General features: G+C 39.5%; 1 protein-coding gene across 8 annotated transcripts in view; it reads right to left on the reverse strand.

Moving 5' to 3' along the window:
* Positions 1–2,181: 2,181 nt before the first annotated feature.
* The window catches only part of LOC140205513 (voltage-gated potassium channel KCNC1-like), a 79,261-nt gene continuing 57,090 nt past the window's right edge, over positions 2,182–24,352 (reverse strand). The window contains exons 2-5 of one of the 8 annotated variants that reach the window (XM_072273131.1): positions 14,742–15,675; positions 5,809–5,977; positions 5,134–5,144; positions 2,893–3,032 (exon numbers count right to left, since the gene is read on the reverse strand). In XM_072273131.1, the coding sequence (XP_072129232.1) occupies positions 2,893–3,032; positions 5,134–5,144; positions 5,809–5,977; positions 14,742–15,675 (1,254 nt within the window). Of the gene's footprint in view, positions 2,247–2,892; positions 3,033–4,859; positions 4,862–5,133; positions 5,145–5,808; positions 6,011–14,741; positions 15,676–24,352 lie in introns of those variants that run through there. The other 7 variants (XM_072273129.1, XM_072273134.1, XM_072273135.1 and 4 more) reach the window with 7 other exon arrangements.

Consider the following 24,352-nt stretch of genomic DNA (forward strand, 5'->3'; position numbering starts at 1 on the left):
CTAGCAATTAACTCATGGCTTTCCATGCATTAGCCTCACACATGATGAAGCTCACCAGCATAATATTCAAAACTGTTCATTATCTACAAAGATCTGCTTCCCCAACAAGAGTTGCTCCTTCAGGACAGGACAGGGGGAGTGTGTCCCTGGTTGAGCTATCAAAGACAGTACCTAAAGTAAGTAACCAGTGCCTAACACTCCTCATATTGCATGAAACCTGTCATTGTGGGAGTCTGCAAAATATTGAATATGCAAGATTTAAATGGTCTAAAACAAAATACTTACTGTAGGATACAAAGACTCTTACAGACAGTTTCTCAAATAATCGGAGTGTGCATTTGAACCTATGCCTCATATGTGAAAGAAAGGAAGTGACTTCAACTTCCTCTGTCCAGCACAAACCAAAATGGCTCCTCTTATGACTTACCTGTGTGCTGAACTGCTGGTCTTCAGGCTGCATAATCTTCTTCAACCCAAAGCAAGCAGACTGGTTCCCTCCAGACACTTGTTTCAGATAGGCAGCTGGCCTATCAAATAGACAGCCTGCCATCTCCTCTACTGAACACATCATCCCAAAGCTATTAAGCACAAAAGCTAATTCATCTGAGAGGGCAAGTTCCGTATTCTCTGCTTCTTGTTTAAGTGTAGAAAATCCCAAATAGGGAAAGCATGCATGCAAATCCCCTGATTATGTTTAAGATGGGAGCTTTGATGTCTAATGATGTTTAAAATAGGAGTGAACTATACAACCTCTGACCCAACCTATCTTTTCCCTACAGGGTAACATATTAAAGTGACCCTCCGTACGTTTGGTTTGTCTCCCATGTTGGGTTAAATAACAAGAAGAAGATCCTTCACTCAGTTTCTCATTATATATTGGATCCCACCTCTCCTCTTTCAGGGATGGATCTGAATGCAAGCAATTTTATCAACCATCCAACCTTATCAAGCACGAAGTAAGACGGATATCATTAGCAGAAAATGTGTGGCAGCAATCATTCCTCCAAGAAAGATTCTGCACTTTGTGACAGCTACATTACCTTATGAATACTAACATTTATAATTAAACACATTTTTAAATTATAGATAGATGTTAAGACTGCACTATAACCATTGGTGATAAGTAACAGCTTTCTCAACCTGCCATAGAACACCACCTCTCTGTTCCTGCTCATTGATGGTCCAAAAATGAGCCATGCACCAAATATTTCCAGTCTGACCCTCCTGATTTGTCCTTGGAGACCACAGGGAATTCATCAATGCAGGACTCAAATTATTGAAAACAAAAATAAATCAAACCATGCAGACAAAGACTGATTTAATACAAAATTTATTTCATGCTAGAACTTTTTTTGCATATTATATTGTGCATGCACGTATTCAGAACTAAATTGCATACAGTGCCGAAGTATTGATTCCAACTTTAGGAGACCAAATTTGAGTAAAGATATTCGCTGACTTGGACTGATAGTCCTGCCATGGAAAATGGTGCCGATAAATTGGTACTGTTCAATGGAATGCACGCTTCCTAATTTAGAGTCTGCAAGTCTGAAATATACACTTTTAAATGCAAAGAGGCTAAGACCATCTGGATGAAGAGTTAATATTTATAGATACACATGATGTCCAGAAAATACAAGATTACTAGCATGCCAACCTAATCAGATACAGGGTCAGAAATGCTTTCTGAATACATGGTTTTAACGGCTTGTTTCAGATGAAGATCTGAAGCATGGATGAGTGGTCAATATGACCAATCGCCATCTACATACAGTTTTCTCTAATCTTGCACTGTTTCATGAATATTACAAAAAAAAGCTATCCATTGCAAATAAATATAGTTAATTCTGACATTACTGTATGATTACATCAAAGTTTTGTAAAAGTAAATTAGTTTGGAAGGAAATATAGCTTCTGATTTAAAGATTACTCATAGAATTACATTTTCTATAACATGCAATTCATGCTAGCAAACAAATATAAATCTACCTTTTTTCTTAGAAACATTTGGGCTTTAGAAAGCCGACAATTCTGGGTCAAATCTGTTACGTACAATGGTCCTTAGAAGCCTGTTTGGCTTGAAGTAGTTTTGCTTGTCCTAAAGAGGTGGGTCTTCTTCTCTTGAAATGTTCCCAATGGGCAGATAATTGCCCACAGAGCGTCCAATTCTGTCCCAGCTCATTAAGTTACTCTGACTGCCCCTGCTTGCATATACTTAGCAATGACAGGGCTGCCTTTGCAGAAATCTGCATGCAAAGAATACAGTGAATACTTGACCTTCTTTCCCCTGCTTTTCAACATAAATGTGGCATTTTGTTTCTATTTAAAAAAAATATAGCTACATGCAGCGGGGGCAGTGTCCTTCTTGTAAAGACCTTCACATGCACCCAGATTAACTGGGACCTCTACAGAGTATTGCTCACAACTGGTTTGGCTTCCATGCAATGGTATCTCAAACTGCTTGTTTTGTGTGAACTCCCTCAGGGTTATATGGCTCAAAAGGTCCTGAGAAAGAAATCTTCACTCGTTGACCAGGTGCACTAATAAATATAAATGTTACCCATTTTCAAAGAGCCAGTGTTTACACAAATGGACAAATGCACACCCAAAGCAATGGGCTGGATCATCAATTATTTGAAACTGCATGTAGCTGCATTATTTCCATCTATGCACCAAGCACATGGAGCATACAGACCACTGGTGCCATCATGTGCCTGTGCGATCCCATCTAGAAATCAACGAGGATTGTCCCACCTAATGTCAACAGTAGAATCATCAGCAGCAAGGTGCTACCTAGAGACATGCAATCTTCAGACTTATTACCTGGTTTTATGCAAGACAGTATAGGCTGTAGGACTAAAGCTTTGGACCATTCTCAGCTACTAATCCATGCTATAAAATGGATGGTATGGGAGACGGAGAAAGCCTCAATGGACAAGGAGTGCTGTAGAGTGAAGAAGACACTGAAGGCAATTTTAGTATATTTCTGCTCATGCCAGCTCTGTTGCTTAGGCTCCTTGAGTTTTCAAAACCTTTATGTAGGAAAAATGCAAAGTACAGCATTGGATCAACAATAGAATGGATAATGATGAGTCTACATCATTGCCAGTCTGATAAAGCATCTCCATGCACTTGCATGCTCAGAGTAGTATCAATGTTAATGAAAGACAAAGAGAAGTGGTTACTAGGGATTGTTTCTACATCCCTAAGTTAACAACCATTATTTCACCAGGCATTGATTTCTAAGGAAGAACTTGGGCAATGTGATAGGCTGTGTTGGATGTGAATGTTCTCTTCGATATTGTGCTACTTTGCTAAATAGTTTTGTTTCTCTGAGCTATTCATTTTTTTAAACTATTTTGTGGTTTAAGTTACCATTTTCAGAGTTTTCAGTGTAAGTTTTGGGGCAAGTTTCTACTTCAGCACAATTAGAGGTTCAAAAATTGTTGATATTATCATGTCCTCATTTCATCCCTGGGGTAGCAATATTTCAGTTAATAGTCCAAACCAAAGTGCAACGAACAAACAACCAAGATCTACCCATCCTGCAATCAATTGCCAAATATAATTCTACCCAGCTTCTGCTAGCCAAGGGTAGGCATGAACTTCTCGTGCACATGCATTTCTTTGCCTTATTGAATGTTTACCATGCAGAGTGATTGTATGAAGTAATTGCCCTTTTATCTCATGAGCTGAGGAAATATTTGTCAAAATTAAAATTATTCACTAATGCCAATACAGTTGACAATCCTGACTCTAAAACACGAGCTGTATGCCAGGTCAAGATGATAAACAGTTTTGTAATATTTAAACTGTTATATGCAAATACTGTGAAGGAGACCAAACAGGGTGATACTGTTTTGAATTAAGTTTTGATTCGAAAGCAAGAATACAGAAATCAGTTTACTAGTTCCCACAATATACTGAATCAAGGACTCGTTCAGCATTGGAGCCTATTTAGTCTGCATCATTGAATTTTTCTGAAGTAGGAGTTTGATTGTATAAAATGAGAAAGAACATTTCTTTTAAGAATCTATATGTGAGGAGCCAGGGGAAATTAAAGTTAATCCAAGCGATCACCATTGCAACCACACTGGCTCAGTGGGGATCATGGTAGAAGATTCTTTCCAGAGGCTCTTACACACTGTTTTCAAGTCAAACATGTTCTGTGAATTCTGAGGAGTTAGGGGAAGGAGTGGCAGTATTGAAGAAGCAGTAATTTCTATCCATCATTACTTGTATTCAACATCATCAGTTCAGTTAACATGGTAACCATAGTCTCTAGTGAGTACCACCAGTAATCTTTCCATTTCCAATACATTTCAGAATGTGAAATTGCCAAATGAGAGATAAGTTTGGGAGTATAATGGCCATTCTCATGCAGAAGTGCATTAATGCCAGTCAGAATATCAGCCAACTAAAGAAAGATTTAATACATTGATAGAGTTTTGTGTTGATCTAGGGGACAGAGGTGAAAGACCAACACCAATTCACCAAATGTCCCCGTCCCATCTCCTTTTCCCATTGGCAACTCCCCACTCCAAGTAACAATTCACTGTTTTCAAATTAGGAAATACCTTAGCCTCCTATTTTGAAAACATGATTGTAGAAAAAAAAATATCCTAGATAATAAGTACATCAGAAACACAAAGCCATTATGTTAGTCTTCCATTAATATAGTAAACTAACCAGCAAGATATTGAATAGTTTATTCTATGTAGCTATTCTGTTTTCTGAGACACAAACATGCAACCCAACTAGAGTAAACGTTGAAATGATGTATAATTAAATCAACTGAACAGAAAATCCAATGTTCAGTTGGTTAGATAGGCCGTGCCAAAGTCATTTCATTTGTCTACTCCTTTTATTAACAAATTTACTTCACCAAATTTAATTTAATGCAAACACTTTTATAGGATATTAACATCACATCAATGGTGGAAATTTGATTAACTTGAGTTTGATCTGACATCTCACCCCATACATCATATGAATTGGCTTGAAGGAATGCCTGGGAACTCTTTAGTCTTTCATCGCAGTAAGAATTGGTCTCATTTTGATGCCAATTTGATACTATTCTGAAGTCCATTGAAGCATTTAAAGACTAGACATGCAACCAATTCCATTTCAAACATGCACAAGAACTTAACATTGAACAGATCTACAAGAACACATACAGGATGAATTTAAGCTGAAAGGTTTCCATCGTTCATGCTGGTAGAAACATACTTCCACGGGCCAACAATATGCTGACATTGAAACACACTAGTGAATTACTCTTTAGCCAATCTGTCCAATACGGAATCAAATTCAACACTTTGCTACAAAGATAATTTTAGCTGAGGTTTTCAAGCTACTTTCTTATGAAAGTGTTGTGATCAATTTTTTTTTAGTCTGGCTTTTAATTTACTTTATAAATTATATTTACATATTAAGTGTTCTCTATAGAAGACTGTCCATCAGAAATGGCACATGAAGCTCCTATATACCACACCAATGGCATGGTTTGGATAATACTGTCTCTCTATGTATAGATCTACATATATATATATAATTTTATATATATATATATATATACACATACAATACACCAGTGAGAGGACTTGAATGAAATTCTACACTTTAATTCATGGCGCTTAGCGTCTTTCTAAAATCTCTATGGAATTTCATAGACAATTACTCTACACAGCTAAGCATTGCTTATTAATCCATGATAAACCTTCCCAATGCAGCTGTATATCCTAGCAATACTAGATTAACAGATTGATATATATACCTATAAGGTTACGTATCTTGCCTGTGTGTTACGTACCCTTTCTTATTCCTCCATCGGGTGGACATGCAAATTCCCCGGTTGATAAGAGGAAGCAGGGCCCGTCTCTGGCATTCCTCTCCCTGGTGTTAGAACGAGTGAAGGGGAGGTGATCTTCAGGCGTCATTGCCTGGTCAATATGAGGACAATCTTCGTTTGCCAATGCTGCATTTGCTGCATCACCGTTCTGTTTAAAATCTTCAAATATACAAGCAAAAGCTGAATGAAATGCTAAGTAGTATGTTTGTGTTTCTTACTAAAGGTTAGCAGAATCTATGGTTTGTAACACTCTATGCAATCAACTAAAGTTACTCCAGAGGCAGCACATCCAGCCAATAAAATATTTTGCATTGGCAAATAATATCACATAAATATAGTAAGCAACGGCACCAAAATTGCGGAAGATAGATCTCAACAATTATCAGCAAAACTACTCTTGGTGTGCATGGAACAGAATGAACAGGGCTTTACAAATGAGAGACAACATTCTGTCACGACAGACCGATGGAGGGACAAAGGATCCACTGTTGCAATTCATGCTTTCTGCAGTGGATACTTCAATGTGATTTCTATAGCTGAGACCACCATCAAGGAGTTTAAACCAAGGCCATTGGGCTTAGTAAGGAAATAATGGGGCAGAATCAAGTTATGCCTGTAAACCATCCTATTTTGTTAAATGCTGAAGTTTTATGTAATATTTATTCTAACAGAATGTTATGCTCAGTTTGTTTTATGGACAAGCTTTTAATCACCTGCACAACCAATTACCATATGGCCCAGAGCAGCAATAGTCTGATCTCTTAGCCACAAGCATCCTTTAACAAAGTCCAATGTCAAATAAATTTGGGGGCCACTCCTTTCATAAGTAGCTGCTGAAGTTACAGAATTGTAGCACAGAAGTCTATTTGGCACATTGTGCTTTTTCCAGATCATTGATGAGGCTAACTACTTAGTCCCTTTCCCAAGAGTTATATAACAAAGTGTTTAAACATCTAGCAGATAAAAACTAATAAATAGCAATAGCAGTTAATGAAAAATGCAAAATGTGTTTCTAAATGCAGCACCCTGTTCCCCATTAATTTTCTTCCATAGGATTACTCCCTGTTATCCCTCCCTTCTCAGATTCCCATTTGCAGCTAATTTTTGGCTTGATGCATTAAAATGCATTGAAGCACATCATCCTAGGAAACACCATATCTGGGAAGGTAAATGAAACAAGCTATGAACAACAGGACAACAGATCTTTTTGCTCGAGGACCTACTGCCACAATCTTCCCAAAACCCGAGCCACCCTGGGAAGAGCCTCATACCATAAATATACCTAAAGACCATTTGTCTAATGTCCACCACAAGTGAGTCATGAGACTGGTTCATGGATCACAGGTTGGTAGGGTGGTGGGGGGGGGGGGTGGAGAAAACTCCTAACAAGGGAAACTACAAAAGCTAGCCATTAGTTCAGAGGATTGGGGAATGGGCAGTTGAAATCAAAGTTGGAGAAGGTTTCATTGGGCTGTACAGCACACTACACAGTGAAGTAAACCTGCTGTGTTCCTTTCCCTTTAAGCTACAACAAAGCAGGATTGCAAGTCCGCCAAAGTCACAGGCCATGCACATATGCACGAAAACAACGCAAGCGTGCCTATATTTGCAACTCTGGACTTTGGATGCTGCTATACGTACAAAGCAGTCAGGTGTCTTTGTGTATCTGATGCACCAAGCACCCAGAAAGGAAAATCTCAGATCTGGCAGAGTACTCAGCAAGTCTGAGAACATCCTTCATTGAGGATTATCTGATGAAATTATATCTTATAGCACACATAAATAATGTGCTATAAGATACAATATCTTGGCCCTCACGTTATCAGTTGTTACAATGAAAAGAAAGGGTCTCCCTCCTTCCCAAGCTTGCTGAATATGGTGAGTGAAATAGTGTAAATCGGTTCAAAAGGCAAAGACTATTGTGAATGGGGAAGGAAATACTGTGTTTTAGTGAGCGTGGTATACAATGTGAAACAGAAGACAGAAGTGTGAAAAATATAAAGGGAAAGTTGCAGATGCTTGGAAAAGCACACTGAATTGGAGACTAAAATACTATAGTTCTCAGTAACTGAAATGGTTTTGGTTACATCATAATTGGACGGTTTAAATACCAGCTCAATAATTAAACAAAGAAGATTTTATTCCTTTTATATAATTTAGCAGCATGTAGCTTTGCTTCCATAGGTCAATATGTAAAAAATGTGCTTCTTCACACCTTCTCTCTTGCTCTCAGTTAGCCGTCACTTATATTTTGATACATTCTGGTCTTTTGTGCAGTGTAAAGGGACAACACATGGGAAGGGGAACGATGCCAGCTGGAGACAGCTAACTTTAGAAACAGTGCAAAATGTGTATTATCCATCGTACACTGGCTTCGGTCAATTAAATACCACTGTGCCTGCTCTGTCAAGGCACTTTTCTTAGAAATATAGGAGCAGATGTAAGAAGTTGAAGGTGGTGTAGGCTATTTACCCACATGTCAACTTCAGTAAGATCATGGCTGACCTTTTACCCCAGCTCCGCTTTATCCCCTTGATTCCTTTCATCAATGAATATCTATCAACCTCAGTGAAGGAAGTTCTTATTTTGAATTAATGTACCCTACTTATAAACACCCCAGTGTCATAAATATATCCTTCCTTAGGTACAGAGATGATCTTGTACTCAATATTACAGGTGCACCCTTACCAAGACGCTATATAGTTAAAGATGCACGGCAGAGCAGACTCGATGGGCCAAATAGAATCATAGAACCATAGAAACTACAGCACAGAAACAGGCCCTTTGGCCCTTCTTGGCTTGCCGGACCATTTTCTGCCTAGTCCCACTGACCTGCACACAGACCATATCCCTCCATACCCCTCCCATCCATGTATCTGTCCAATTTATTCTTAAATGTTAAAAAAGAACCAGCATTTACCACCTCGTCTGGCAGCTCATTCCACACTCCCACCACTGTCTGTGTGAAGAAGCCCCCCCCTAATTTTCCCTTTAAACTTTTCCCCCCCTCACCCTTAACCCATGTCCTCTGGTTTTTTTCTCCCCTTGCCTCAGTGGAAAAAGCCTGCTTGCATTCACTCTATCTATACCCGTCATAATTTTATATACCTCTATCAAATCTCCCCTCATTCTTCTATGCTCCAGGGAATAAAGTCCTAACCTATTCAACCTTTCTCTGTAACTGAGTTTCTCAAGTCCCGGCAACATCCTTGTAAACCTTCTCTGCACTCTTTCAACCTTATTTATATCCTTCCTGTAATTTGGTGACCAAAACTGAACACAATACTCCAGATTCGGCCTCACCAATGCCTTATACAACCTCATCATAACATTCCAGCTCTTATACTCAATACTTTGACTAATAAAGGCCAATGTACCAAAAGCTCTCTTTACGACCCTATCTACCTGTGACGACACTTTTAGGGAATTTTGTATCTGTATTCCCAGATCCCTCTGTTCCACTGCACTCCTCAGTGCCTTACCATTAACCCTGTATGTTCTACCTTGGTTTGTCCTTCCAACGTGCAATACCTCACACTTGTCAGTATTAAACTCCATCTGCCATTTTTCAGCCCATTTCTCCAGCTGGTCCAAGTCCCTCTGCAGGCTCTGAAAACCTTCCTCACTGTCTACTACACCTCCAATCTTTGTATCACCAGCAAACTTGCTGATCCAATTTACCACATTATCATCCAGATCATTGATATAGATGACAAATAACAATGGACCCAGCACTGATCCCTGTGGCACACCACTAGTCACAGGCCTCCACTCAGAGAAGCAATTCTCTACCACCGCTCTCTGGCTTCTTCCATCGAGCCAATGTATAATCCAATTTACCACCTCTCCATGTATACCTGGCGACTGAACTTTCCTAACTAACCTCCCATGCGGGACCTTGTCAAAGGCCTTACTGAAGTCCATGTAGACAATATCCACTGCCTTCCCTTCATCCACTTTCCTGGTAACCTCCTCGAAAAACTCCAACAGATTGGTCAAACATGACCTACCACGCTCAAAGCCATGTTGACTCTCCCTAATAAGCCCCTGTCTATCCAAATGCTTGTAGATTCTGTCTCTTAGTACTCCCTCCAATAACTTACCTACTACTGATGTTAAACTCACCGGCCTACAATCTCCCAGATTACTTTTCGATCCTTTTTTAAACAACGGAACAACATGAGCAACTCTCCAATCCTCCGGCACTTCACCCGTAGACAGCAACATTTTAAATATTTCTGCCTGGGCCCCCGCAATTTCAACACTAGTCTCCTTCAAGGTCCGAGGGAACACTCTGTCAGGTCCCGGGGATTTATCCACTTTAATTTTCCTCAGGACAGCAAGCACCTCCTCCTTTTCAATCTGTACAGTTTCCATGGTCTCACTACTTGATTCCCCCAATTCCATAGATTTCATGCCAGTTTCCTTAGTAAATACAGACGCAAAAAACCTATTTAAGATCTCCCCCATTTCCTTTGGTTCCGCACAAAGCAGACCACTCTGATCTTCAAGAGGACCAATTTTATCCCTTACAATCCTTTTGCTCTTAATATACTTGTAAAAGCTCTTTGGATTATCCTTCACTTTGACTGCCAAGGCAACCTCATGTCTTCTTTTTGCCCTCCTGATTTCTTTCTTAAGTATTTTCTTGCACTTCTTATACTCCTCAAGCACCTGATTTACCCTCTGTTTCCTATACATTTCTTACAACTCCCTCTTCTTCTTTATCAGAGTTGCAATATCCCTTGAGAACCAAGGTTCCTTATTCCTATTCAATTTGCCTTTAATCCTGACAGGAACATACAAACTCTGCACTCTCAAAATTTCCCCTTTGAAGGCTCCCACCTACCAATCACATCTTTGCCAGAGAACAACCTGTCCCAATCCACGCTTTTTAGATCCTTTCTCATTTCTTCAAATTTGGCCTTCTTCCAGTTCAGAACCTCAACCCTAGGACTAGATCTACCCTTGTCCATGATCAAATTGAAACTAATGGTGTTATGATCACTGGAACCGAAGTGCTCCCCTACACAGACTTCTGTCACTTGCCCTAATTCGTTTCCTAACAGGAGATCCAATATTGCATACCCTCTAGTTGATCCCTCTATATATTGATTTAGAAAACTTTCCTGAACACATTTTACAAACTCTAAACCATCTAGACCCCTAACAGTATGGGAGTCCCAATCAATGTATGGAAAATTAAAATCCCCTACCACCACAACTTTATGTTTCCTGCAGTTGCCTGCTATCTCTCTGCAGATTTGCTCTTCCAAGTCTCGTTGACTATTGGGTGGTCTGTAATACAATCCCACTAATGTGGCCATACCTTCCCTGTTTCTCAGCTCCACCCATAAGGACTCAGTAGACAAGCCCTCTAATCTGTCCTGCCTGAGCACTGCTGTAATATTTTCCCTAACAAGCAATGCTACTCCCCCACCTTTCATTCCTCTGCCTCGATCACACCTGAAACATCGGAACCCTGGAATATTAAGCTGCCAGTCCTGCCCCTCCTGTAGCCAAGTTTCACTAATTGCTACAACATCATAATTCCACGTGTCAATCCACGCCCTCAACTCATCCGCCTTCCCCGCAATACTCCTAGCATTGAAATATATACACCTCAGAAGATTTTTACCACCACTCACAACCTTTCATGGCCTACTTCTGCTCCTACAGCTTATGGCCTTATGCCAAAACTCATTATCAAGTGCTCTTGAGATAGACTTTTTCCTTCCCAAATGCTTTTTCTTTGTTATCTTTCAGGGTTTTGCTTTCATGGATTCACAAACAACTTTCAATCTCTCACCATATAAAATGTTCTCCGATATTCTTACTTGCTTTATTCTACCACAGTGGCTGAGCTCACAATTTCTCTACGTCCTTTGGAATAGTTTAATTGTTATACAGCACGGAGACTGAAGCAGACAGCTGATCATTCTCATCACTGCTAGTTCTATCAAGTAAACTAAGTTCCAATTGCAGGTGACTAACTAGTTCAAATGTAAACTTTCACTGGTAGGGGCAGGTTGAAAGGTGTTTAAAAACAGAGGGGATCATGTGCCCAGTAGAATATGAGAGTAAAAATCATGATGAGCCATTATAAAGCCTTCATAAAACACTGGTTCAACCACTGTTGAAATATTGTTTGCAATTCTGCATCTGCGCAGATTCCGTCTGCGTGAGATGATGGGACTTTCGAGAGTCTTTGAGACTTTATTTTACTGTACCCATGGTCTGTTCTTTATCAAATTCCGGTATTGCTTTGCACTGTTGTAACTATATGTTATAATTATGTGGTTTTTGTCAGTTTTTTTAGTCTTGGTTAGTCTTGTGTTTCTGTGATATCATTCTGAAGGAATATTGTATCATTTCTTAATGCATGCATTACTAAATGACAATAAAAGTGTCCTCATAATAAAAATGTCCTCATAATCTAATCTAATCAAAATTCTGTGTGCTTCCCTCTAAGTAAAATATAAAGGTTTTTAAGGGGGTGCAAAAGAGATTTACTAAATTTATTCCAGGGATAGGGTAGACTGGAGAAGCTACAGTTCTTGAAACTGAGGAGGCTGTGAGGAGATCTGATAGAGAAAATAAAAAAATCATGAAGAATACAGACAATGGATAGAGAGAAAAATTATCAGTGGCAAAGGGCTATGAACTAGGGGTGAAAATTTGTAGGTGATTGGGAAAGGAATCTATAGTTAGATGAGATTTTTAAAAATTATGCAGCAGGTGAGTAGGGTGTTCAATCCACTGCCTGGGATAATAGTAAATTTGACTGTGGTTTTCAAAAGCAGCTGAAAATTCATCTAAAAGGAAAAATAAATTGCAGGACCATTAAGAGGGCAGATAAGTTAGAGTAAGTAAGATTGCTCACATGTAATTTTGGTACAGAACTCAATGGGTTGAATGACATCCTTCCCCGTTGTAACTCTTACGATCACTTTTCTTGGGGGTTGAGAAGGGCAGGAGTGAAAATGACCATGGTGCACAAATGTGGAATTGGGAATGAGAATAGGACAGGAGACAGAATGTCTTGGGATCTGTGAGGGATACAATCACAGGGCTGATTCTGAGATTGAAGGGATTGCATAGTGAAGAGGGGCAGAAGAAGATATATTCACTGAAGCTTGAAAGAAAGTAATCTCAATGAGGCATGGACAATTCTGAGAGGGAATGACAAGTTGGATACCAAGAAGTTGTTTCCATGAGGTGGAGAGGTAAAGCTCATGATTATAAACAATGAGATTTCATGCCGCAGAAATCTTGAAAAGCTATAGGGCCTATTACTGTTTCAGTTTCTTTCATAATATTCTAAAGTGTGGAGGCATGTGAGAGGACTGGAATGAGAAACAGGAGTGTGGAACTGGAAGTGAAGTTGACTCATCTTTGTAGAAAGTCTCATTCCGTTACCAAAGAACCCAGCAGGCTAGGCAAGATGAACAGGGTGGAACTCTAGATGCTGACTGCTATGAAAATATTGTTTTACCAAAGCAGAAATATTAAATACATTAAAGAAAGGTACATTATCAAACAAGAGTGAATTTTAATCAGTAATGTGGAAGTTACCCTCCATTGTATCTATGACTGTTCCCTGCACTCCCTGATACTTTGTCTTTGATGATAATTGGTTAAAATTATTAGCTCATATCCCTGTTACAAAAAGAACAGAGAAAGGAGCATGTTGGGGTTGCAGTAACGTTACCAACCGTAATCTTTTATGTCTTGGAAACACAGTTCATTGCTAAATATATTAAAATTAATCTCTATATTTTGATGTTTCTTCAGAAGACTATTTGTAAAAGCAAAGTAAGAAGTTACTGTTGTGATATTAGCAAACGCACAATTAAAGCGTTTGACACTCCTCTGTTAATGCTGGTGTTAACCTGTTTATTCTAAATGCTTCTGTTAGTATACAAATAGCATTTTTTAGACTAAAAATCTTTAATACTAAAATAGGTATTAGAAACATCGTAATCTGATGTGATTATATGAGTATATTTCTCTCATTGAAAGAGTTAAATATTTTTTGTACTAAAATGCACAATTATTTTATGCTAATTCACTCGGAAACAGCGGGGAAAGTGGCTTCTTCTCACATTGGGTTACAAAGATAGAGCATGATCTACACTCTGATACTAAGTTATGTTGTAATTATAATGCATGGCAAATTTTTAAGAGCAACATGAAATATATTTACAAAGAAGCTACTAAGATCTGGAGTGAAACACTTTAATACTTTTCAGGCAGTAAACTGTACTAATTTTCTAGGAGATTGAAGCCTATATTTGTGTATCTTTTCATGCAGCAAGTTTCCTGTAAAAGAGCCAATAATTAGACTATAGACAAATATTTAGAATCCTACATCCTCAGTTTAGCCTGGGGTATAGTCTTTTTTAATCACACAGTTTTACCCTGATCTTGATCCTTACAATTGGTCAAATAAGACAACACTCTGTCCGAAATCCACTTGATACTTCATTTTAGAGATTGGTAGCTAATAAACTATGAGCAGTGCTAAATACTTCAGGGAACTATAGTAGATTCTGGTAGTCATTCTAGGGTATACTCTTATGCATTTTTGCTTTTCTTCTCTACAAGATAAACTGTCGAAGCCGTAATTTAACATATCATACTAAGATTCCAGGAGGAGCTTACCTCAGCAATGCATGGTTTCATTCCAATAAAGAAAGTTGCCAGGTTGGCTGCACTCTATTTGGTAACGTGCTTACTAAAAGAATGTTTGATACAAAACACTAGCATGGCTTAAATGTGCTGCCTTTCCAGAAATCCAAAGCTGGTTGAGATATAAAATGACTACCAGGGGTAGGTGCAAAGGAGGCATTCGAGGGTTAGATGGACATTCCTCTAAGAGGTTTCCTACCTGCTCTGTTTATTTCTAAAATCTCTTCCTGAGCGAGTGGGCATGTGTCACTCTGTGTACTGTGATGTGGAGAGTTTACACCAGATTTACAATAATTGGGGGATCCCAGCTGGGGCGGTCTCGGTATATGCTTCTTTTTCTTCTTTGGTAATTTTTGTTTGGCCATCGCTAAGGAGTAATACATTCCAAAATTATTGACAATGACAGGGACTGGCATAGCAATGGTCAGCACGCCCGAAAGAGCACAGAGGGCTCCTACCAACATGCCCGACCATGTCTGAGGATACATGTCTCCATAGCCAAGTGTAGTCATGGTTACTACGGCCCACCAAAATCCAATTGGAATATTTTTGAATTGTGTGTGGTTATCGGCTCTCAGGTCATGGGGGCTAGCACCTATCCTCTCAGCATAGTAGATCATGGTGGCAAATATCAGGACGCCAAGTGCCAAGAAGATGATGAGCAGCAGGAATTCATTGGTGCTTGCACGCAAAGTATGTCCTAAAACTCTCAGTCCTACAAAATGACGGGTCAGCTTGAAGATTCGCAGGATTCGAACAAAGCGAACCACTCTCAGGAAGCCCAGAACATCCTTAGCAGCTTTGGAAGACAAAGCACTGAGTCCTACCTCCAGATAGAAGGGCAGAATGGCCACAAAGTCTATGATATTGAGAGTGTTCTTGATAAACTCCACTTTGTTGGGACAGAAAGTGATCCTCATGAGAAATTCAAAGGTAAACCATACCACACAGACTCCTTCGATGTACATTAAGAAGGCTTCTGTTTCTGTTTCCTGAATAGTTTCCATCCGGGTTTCATTTCCATTCCTTACAATCTCCGTTCTATTAACGATGGGGTTAAATGCCTCATGAGTCTCGAGGCAGAAGGTGCTGATTGACACCAAGATGAAGAAAAGCGAGGCAAAAGCACAGTACTGTGAAGTAAATCAGAAAACAAAAATATTAGTGGCAAGAACTGAAAGATCAGACAAGTGCATGCACAGCAATTCAAAACAGTGAAGAATACAACATATTGGCACATAATGTCATTATTTTCAACAAAGCCTTTTCATTCCTGATTCCTCTCAAACCTCATCATCTCAGAGGTAAATTTAGCAATCTCCTGCCATAGATATTTTACCATAAAATTAAATTCTTTACTTCATAGAAAGTTGTACAGAAAATATTCTACAAACAAAGGTAACATTTTACGACTGTATAATCAATCATTTTATTTCATGAACATCTTCTAAATAACATGACACAGGCTAATTCCTGCATGTTGTATGCAAGGGATGTTTGGAGGGCATAGCCTTACAAATTTCCTTCTAATGCCAGTAGATACTTTGCATTGGTTGCACCTTGTTTAAGTAGTCCTTAATTAGTACTGAATCCTGATACTTGGCAACATTCGGTCGATGGTAATTCTTTGAGTGGAAAGACCAGCAGCTTCGAAGCAAAGCACAGGGCCCCTTTCATTGAGTTGACCCACAACTAGCACAACTGATGTCACAACCAAGACCAGAGAGCAGCATGTAGAACACAGAATCCTGTGTAATCAAGATGTTGTTGATGAACCAAGAACTCACCACTGGGTTTTCCATCCTAACCATAGCCTTAAGGACAGCTTGCAATAGTTCTGAGCACATTGAAAGTAACCCCAAAGCAACACCACAAATATTTTGCCCAAAAGTTATCGCCATTAATGGGTTGGAAGTAACCAAACGGTACAGGGAGGCTGATATTCCCTATCAAGCAACCTACAACCTGATGTCTACAGGAAGGTTCTGATTATGAGATGATTTTGCCAAGTGGTCTTGTCAGCAAATTATCTAATTGGATCCACTCCCTCTTATCCTCTTAGGACATTAAACAGGTTCTAAGCAGACCATTGTTCCATAGTTTTAGAGTTAAATATTCCTCTTCAGAAATCTCTCCACTTGAGAATGTTGAAGAGAAAAACTCCACCTTGCTAAGATATGCTGAGTCTGCTTTGTCAACATGACCAGACAGAGCCTTCTCAGAGTAGGTAAACACCTAACTTTTGCAAATTGTGACACTCAGTATTTACGTACTGGGGCTTTACAAACTTCCTGATATTTAGACAAAGGTGGCCATCAACACCAGAACAATAATGGAGATTTCCCTCCCCATTTACTCTGAAAGACTGAAGAAGCATTCTACCTTGGGGCTCCAGACAAAATGTCTGTGACTACAATTCATTGAGAGGCTTGTGGCATTGTGAAAAGACCTTGGTTACATGGACAACACCACAAGACTCTCAACTCTCTATTAATTATCTGCATTATAGTATCTGTAGGTTTTGATTGTGGATAACTCATCAGTCCTGATTGGAATGCAAAAGTTATAAATAGCAAGATACTGTCTGCAAAGCTCCTCCCTTTAATAAATCATGAACAACAGTGACCCACATTCAATATGGCTCATAGATTCCTAGAAGCTATATTGAAATGGAAGGAGGAAATTATAATTCAGCAGAATGTGTATCTGTTGCATGGTCTTCCTTCAGTTTCTATGGAAGAAACAGAACAAGCACTACGAGCAAAGGTCGGGTGCAAAGTGATAAGCTATTTTAGTTCACAGTGGGGTGTGGGAATTGTGAGTCAGTTATGAGGTGGTAACATGCATACAAGGTAATGTAGAATTTTTTAAACTACTGGTGTCCATGCTTTCTCTCATGTCATAGTCCTTCTAAGCTGTTCTAACAAAGCTCACACTTCTAATAATGGGTCACAGATCTGAAGTATTCACTGTTTAGCCTTTCACAGATACTGTCCAACCTGCTGATTTTTTCCCAACACTTTCTGTCTTTTTTAAGTTTCTAGCATCTGCAGCTTTTTAAATCTTGAAACTTAAAATAAATTCAAGGATCAGCGCATCATCCTCTGATAGGCCAAATTATAATCTTCCTACCTTATTATTGGCATAGCTTCGAGTTCAACCCTCTTCCCCACTTTAGCAACCAACAATGCATACCACGAACACTTCCGTCCTATCCCCCACCCCTCAATGTCCAGCTTATTGCAAATTAGTTACATCTTGCAAGAAGATGTATGATTGAGGTTAGAAGCATAAAAATGTTCAGGCCTAACCAGGCTTATTCTATTTAAATCTTGACACCACTCTTTAGGAAGAGGACTTGGGAACATGCTCAAGATATAATGAGAAAACTGGATATTGTATACTAAGCAAATTGAGCAGTATTTTAAAGCAAATGAAATAGCCAATGAAAAGCGAGTGCCAGTTTTGCTGAGTGCATTGGGTTTAAAAGCATACAGTTTGCTTTGTGGTTTGACTGCTCAAGCCAAACCAATCGAAATGAGCTTTGCTGATATCCTGAAAGTAATGCAGGAACAAGCCATTGTTAACTGCAGAACGATTTAGGTTCGATGAGCAGATACAAAAGGAAAGGGCGTCCACTTCAGCGTATGTGGCTAAATTGAAGTTGTCTGAGCATTGTCAGTTCAGTGATGGGCCTAATGATGCACTGAGAGATCATTTAGTTTGTGGAATCTTATAAGAAATTATCCAAAATTGGCCCCTGAGGTACAACTTAGATTTTAAAGAGCAGTTTAAATAGCTGTATCAATGGAAACAGCAGAGACAAAATTAGGTTAGAGTCAGAAATGAAAGTGAGTGTGAACAAAATTGCAAGGTCTTAGTCAAACATATGGAGTTACCATTGTGGCAGAGGCTCACATGTAACAGACCAATGCAGTTTTAAAGGTGAAACTTGCAGAAAATGCAACAAAGTAGGACACATACAAAGACTATGTCAGGCAGACAAAAATAAATGAACTGCACATGGTAGAGGAAAAGATAAAAAGTCAAGTTGCAGTTTCAGAAAGAGCACTAAAGTGCATGCTGTTGATGAAATATCTGATAATGATGAGAGTTCCATAGATCGTGTAGCCGTTAGATTCACAATGTGAAAACTAACAATAGACAAGCAATATGGCTTACATTAGAAGTGAATAGTAAATTAATTAAAATGAAAATAGACATTGTCTCAGCTGTTTCAGTTACTCCACAAAATGAGTTTGAATGCTACTGTTCTATAGATTTGCTAAGTATACTCACAGAGAAAAGAATCTCAGGTTGTATGTCGTGACGTGTTATGTGCTCTAATAATAAATTTTACTTTGAACTTTGAACTTTTAATGGCATTTCAAGGATATTAAACAGAAGCCTGCAGATATGCAACTAAGAACTTATAATGAAGAAAAGATCATTCCTGTGGGAATGACATTTGTATCTGTGAAATACAACAACCTACAGGCCACATTGGGCTTGTTTGTGGTAGAAGCTGGAGGGCCAGAATTGTGGAGGCATGGGTAGCTGAGACAACAACTTGACTGGGGATCCATCCACCATTTGCAGCCACATCACCTGCAAAAGAGTCAACTGAAAGTGAAATAAGAAAGATACTGGATGATGCCACAGCAGTGTTGAGAGAACGAATTGGAAGGTACAAACATATCAAGGGTAAAATTGTGTTAAATGAAAATACCACACCCGAGTTTTACAAAGCTCGTCTGGTTCCTTATACCATCCATGATAAAGTAGTCAGTGAGCTACATTGCAGGGAGACTGACAGAATTCTTTCCAAGGTTAAGTGGAGCCTACAGGCAATGCTTATGGTCCCAGTGGCCAAGAAGGATGGGTCTGTCAGGAACTGTGGCAATTTTAAGGTAACCATCAACCCAGAACTGAAAGTAGACCAATACTGTCTGCCTAGGGTAGAGGTTATCTTTCCAAACTTTCTGGAGAGAAACACTTCAGCAAGATGAATGTAGCTGAGGCCTACCTACAGAAGGAGGTAGAAGAGGAGTCCAAAGTGTTTCTCACCATAAACACCCACAAAGGGCTTTATTGCTATAGTAGGCTTATTTCTGGAGTAGCATCTGCACCTGCACTCTGGCAGAAACCAATGGGCCAGGTGCTGCAAGGCTACCCAGCACTTTGTGTTACTTAGATGACATCCTTGTTACCAGTAAAGATGTCAATGGGCATCTCCAAAATGTCAAAACAGTGTTAAAAACAGCATGATGCAACAAGTGTGAATTCTTTAAACCAAGTATCCCTTACTGGAGTCACACCATGATACTCAAGAATTACACAAGTGTGCTGAGAAAATTCAAGCAGTGGTGAATGCCCCAAGGCCAAAGGACATGACACAGTTGTCATCCTTTTTACGATTTGTCAATTACTGTAACAGGTTCCTGCCAAACCTGGCTACTGTGCTCTACCCCTTGAACTCATTATTATAGATGGGGAGGAAACAGCAGTGTGAGCCCAAGGAAATGGTAATGTCAGACACTGTACTCACACATTATGATCCAATGCTTGCCACGCATAGTCCAGGATGCCAACACAACCCGAAGATATGTTCAGAGCTATCAGAACCACTTTTTGCAGTCCCATATTCAACTCCTACAACCACCACAGAGGAGCCCCCAGAATCTGAGGTTGTTTCACAGACACAAGTCTCACCTGCCAAGCAGAGGGATCCCTCTTGTCAAGGAAGATGTTATCCCACAAGAGTAAGAAAGCCTCCAGGGTGATTAAATCTTTAGGCTTGAATGGGACAGTTTAAAATTTACTATGCTGTGGATGTCTATATTGTAGTTGCATTCTATAGAATACTTTATATAAAAGTATTGATACATTCTATACTTATATATAAAAGTTGAGACACATTCTGTATTAAGTTGGAGTTCTATGTACCGAGGGATGTTGTGTATTTAATATTTCAGTAATATTTGAGTAATATTGTAATTTTTCATTTAATTAAGCATTTTGTTCATTTAAATAATTCTTTACTAGTTATATCTATAAGTACATGAACAGCATATGTCATCATGCCACCACGTTATACCTGTGTGCTAAAAGTAAAAACTAATTATGTTATCCCAGTTCCCTGTTTTCATTTTGATTAGTTTTATGTTTTGGAACTACAATACTATAGAGAATGTGGTGCCCTGTCTTTAGTCCTGGGCTAAGAAATTCTCTAGCGGAGCACCCTGTAAGAATTAGTGTGTGTTAATCTGAGGGACTTGATGGCATTCACCTACTTTGATGTGCTGAAGTGAGCTTGGCTGTGTTAAAAGTCCTGACAAACTCCAGCACAGACAGGTGGATCAAATGATCATAGTTCAACATTAGCATACAACAATAAGTAACGATGAATTAGAAAATGATTCTCCCACCTTTACCACCTCCCAACCCTCCCCCCCCACCCCCTCACAGTCCATTCTCAGCTGTTTTTGATAGCTTGAAAGAGGCTTTCTGGTGGTTAAATATTCCAAATTGCCTGCATCAGTGCAATAAAAAAAGAGAAAATCAAAGAAATGTATATGGAAGGTGCAAATAGTTTCACTTGATAGGTCACAGCAAAAAAATGAGCACTAGGCTAGAAATCAGTCAATTAATCAATTATTTTTGAAAAACATTTTCTTTTTTTTTGTCACTCCAAAGTTGTCAGAACTCCTAAAATTGTTTTCATGAATAGTCCCCTACTTGCCCCAGCTACCGGCATAATTAAGAATCATGCTCTGAACAGTTAAAATTTCAGGACTACAACCTGAAAGCCTCGACAGATGCTCCCTGACCTGCTGAGTTCTTCCAGGTTCCAATGAGATTTACAGGAAGATGTTGTCTCTTGCTTGGCATTGCTGCCTGCCACACCTGTGACAGTGTCCTTAGGGCAGCTGCAGGATTGTCAGCCAGGGATCACCACTCCCTTAGCCCTGGTACATCTCCTGGTGGCGGAGCAGTGACAGGGAGGTCTCCCTATCATCCCCTGCAGTTTCCAATGGGATTAGTTGGTCCCCCAATTTCTGTCCTTCCTCCTCAGCCCCCATTTGCAGTCTCTCATATCTTCTTTTAAAATTTCATTCTGGTAGACATTTGCAGTGTCAATGCAAATCCCCACGTAGATGTTAAATTAATACATCATCTTGCCCATTTACTATTTTAGGGGTGGCATGATAGCATAGAAATTAGCACAGTTGCTTCATAGTGCCATTTACTCAATTCCTGCCACTGTCTGTAAGGTGTTTGTACATTCTCCCCATGACCACATGGGTTTCCTCCGTGTGCTCGGGTTTCCTCCGTGTGCTCAGTTTTCCTCCCACATTCCAAAGACGTATGGTTAAGGTTTGGGTTAGTGAATTGTGGGCATGCTATATTAAGGTTGGAAGCTGGCAACACTTGCAGGCTGCCCCAGCACGTCCTCACTGATAAGATTTGCCGCCAACAGCACATTTCACTGTATGTTTCAATGTTTCACTGCATGTACAAGTGAGGAAGAAAAACAATCTTTAAAGCTAATCTTTTTCTTTATCTCATTTAAAAAAAGACTGTTATATTGGTCTGGTAGAGCTACTGATGAAGATTGTAAATTCAAGTGGAAATCTGATATATACCTGTCCTTGCCATCCTTGTCCTGAGTCTCAAGGGTAGGTTATATTTCATTTGGAAACTGATAAATACACAAGGTCAAAAGAACTGTTGTAGTAATAGAGCAGGGAAGGCAGAATTGAAGCTCCATGCCATGATATAATACTGCACTGCACATGACAAAAGAATCCTATATGCTGAAATTGCTGATCCAGACTAAGTACAACCCTGGAGTTATGTTTTGTTCATGAAGCTTCTACTGATGGTTTGCTTTGCATTTTTACAAGATGTGGAATGGAGAGTTGCAAAGGTATTGACGGGCACTCAGTAAACTGTGTGTATCCAAGAGCATTGCCCAGCTTTGTAAGCATTTCCTGATTAGTTATTGAAACCATCCCAAGTAGAACTTTCCATAATTCACTTCTGGAAATGCAACCCCACTGTCTGTCAGACCAGATGACATTTCCTCCTTCTGCTCTAACAACTTGAGATTTATGCGTACCCCATAACACTGTGAGCATATTTTCCTCTTCCTCAAGCCTCAGTGGATTTCCCCCTGTCTCCCGTACACTCTGGTTAATATTCTTCTCTTGCTTGCATACAATTCAGTGCATATTTTCCATTTGTGGAGTGAAATATTCATCCTCTGAGTTGCATGAAAGGAAACTGAATATTCACTGTCCATCATTACCCTGCCCCACTCCATCGTACGTTCATGCTCTCTTGCTAATGTCTAGTGAAAGCTTAGCCACTTCATTTACATTAAGTGCTAAAGTTGTTGTTCTTTGTTCTGCTCTCCATTTGTTCTTTGAATTTTCACTTTTTGATTTGATTTCAAATAAGAGTCACTCCTTGGAACCTTATATTTGGTTTCCAACACTCAAAATCAAACTATTTTGAAGGGACACAGGTAGGAAGTCCACAAATTATACTTCAGGTTGAAAAATTTTATTTGAGGTAAAATAATCAAGAACGCAGATTCTTAAACACAGATCTAAGTTACTAAAAGTGTCAGGATGGTCCTGCTTAGGATAGAAGCCTTTAATGATGGTAACAACTAATCTACCTGCATAACTTATCTTACTATCGCATCAAACTCAGGGGCAAAGAGTCGTAATCTGCACTGTGATCTTCCCTAAGTGGTTGATACTTTAAGTAATATTCAAAGAGTTAGCTTTCTCAGTAACAAAACTAGCTGTCAAATTATTGGTAATATTTACTAAAATGCAAATTCAAGCTTGAATCTTAATTTGGAGTAACGCACACACAAAATGCTGGAGAAACTCGGCATGTCAGGCAGCATCTATTGAAAGGAATAAAAAGTCAACATTTCAAGCCGATAGCCTTCATCATCTAGGCATGCTTGTGGACACCATTTCATACATAAATTCATATTTTAATTTTATTTTGAAAGCTAAATATTTTGTAATACAGCCTGTCTGTTTTCATATTATATATTTCTGTGGGCTAGCTTCAAAAGTTGTGTTAACGCTGCAGAATCGCACATTTCCTAGTGTCCCATCTAATGCTCATTAGGGAAATTCAGTGTAAATCAGATGCAGAGTAAGGCTCTGTCTACACCTTACCAGTGGCATGCCTGACCTTCTGTTGCCCAGTACTGGTGTTCATTTTACCAGAGCCAAAGTAACAGTGAACTGAAGTAGCCTGAGGAATGTAAGCATTTTCTCACTTGCAAACCCACTCAGTACAGATCGGCAAACACGAGGAATTCTGCAGATGCTGGAAATTCAAGCAATACACATCAAAGTTGCTGGTGAATGCAACAGGCCAGGCAGCATCTCTGGGAAGAGGTACAGTCGACGTTTTGGGCCGAGACCCGTCATCAGGACTAACTGAAAGAAGAGCTAGTAAGAGATTTGAAAGTGGGAGGGGGAGGGGGAGATCTAAAATGATAGGAGAAGAAAGGAGGGAAAGGGATGAAGCCAAGAGCTGGACAGGTGATTGGCAAAAGGGATATGAGAGGATCATGGGACAGGAGGCCCAGGGAGAAAGAAAAGGGGGAGGGGGGCAAAAACCCAGAGGATGGGCAAGGGGTATAGTGAGAGGGACAGAGGGAGAAAAAGGAGAGAGAGAGAGAAAGAATGTGTGTATATAAATAAATAACGGATGGGGTACGAGGGGGAGCTGGGGCATTAGCGGAAGTTTGAGAAGTCAATGTTCATGCCATCA

Source organism: Mobula birostris, chromosome 11 (genome assembly GCF_030028105.1).
Source record: "Mobula birostris isolate sMobBir1 chromosome 11, sMobBir1.hap1, whole genome shotgun sequence".
NCBI lineage: Eukaryota > Metazoa > Chordata > Chondrichthyes > Myliobatiformes > Myliobatidae > Mobula > Mobula birostris.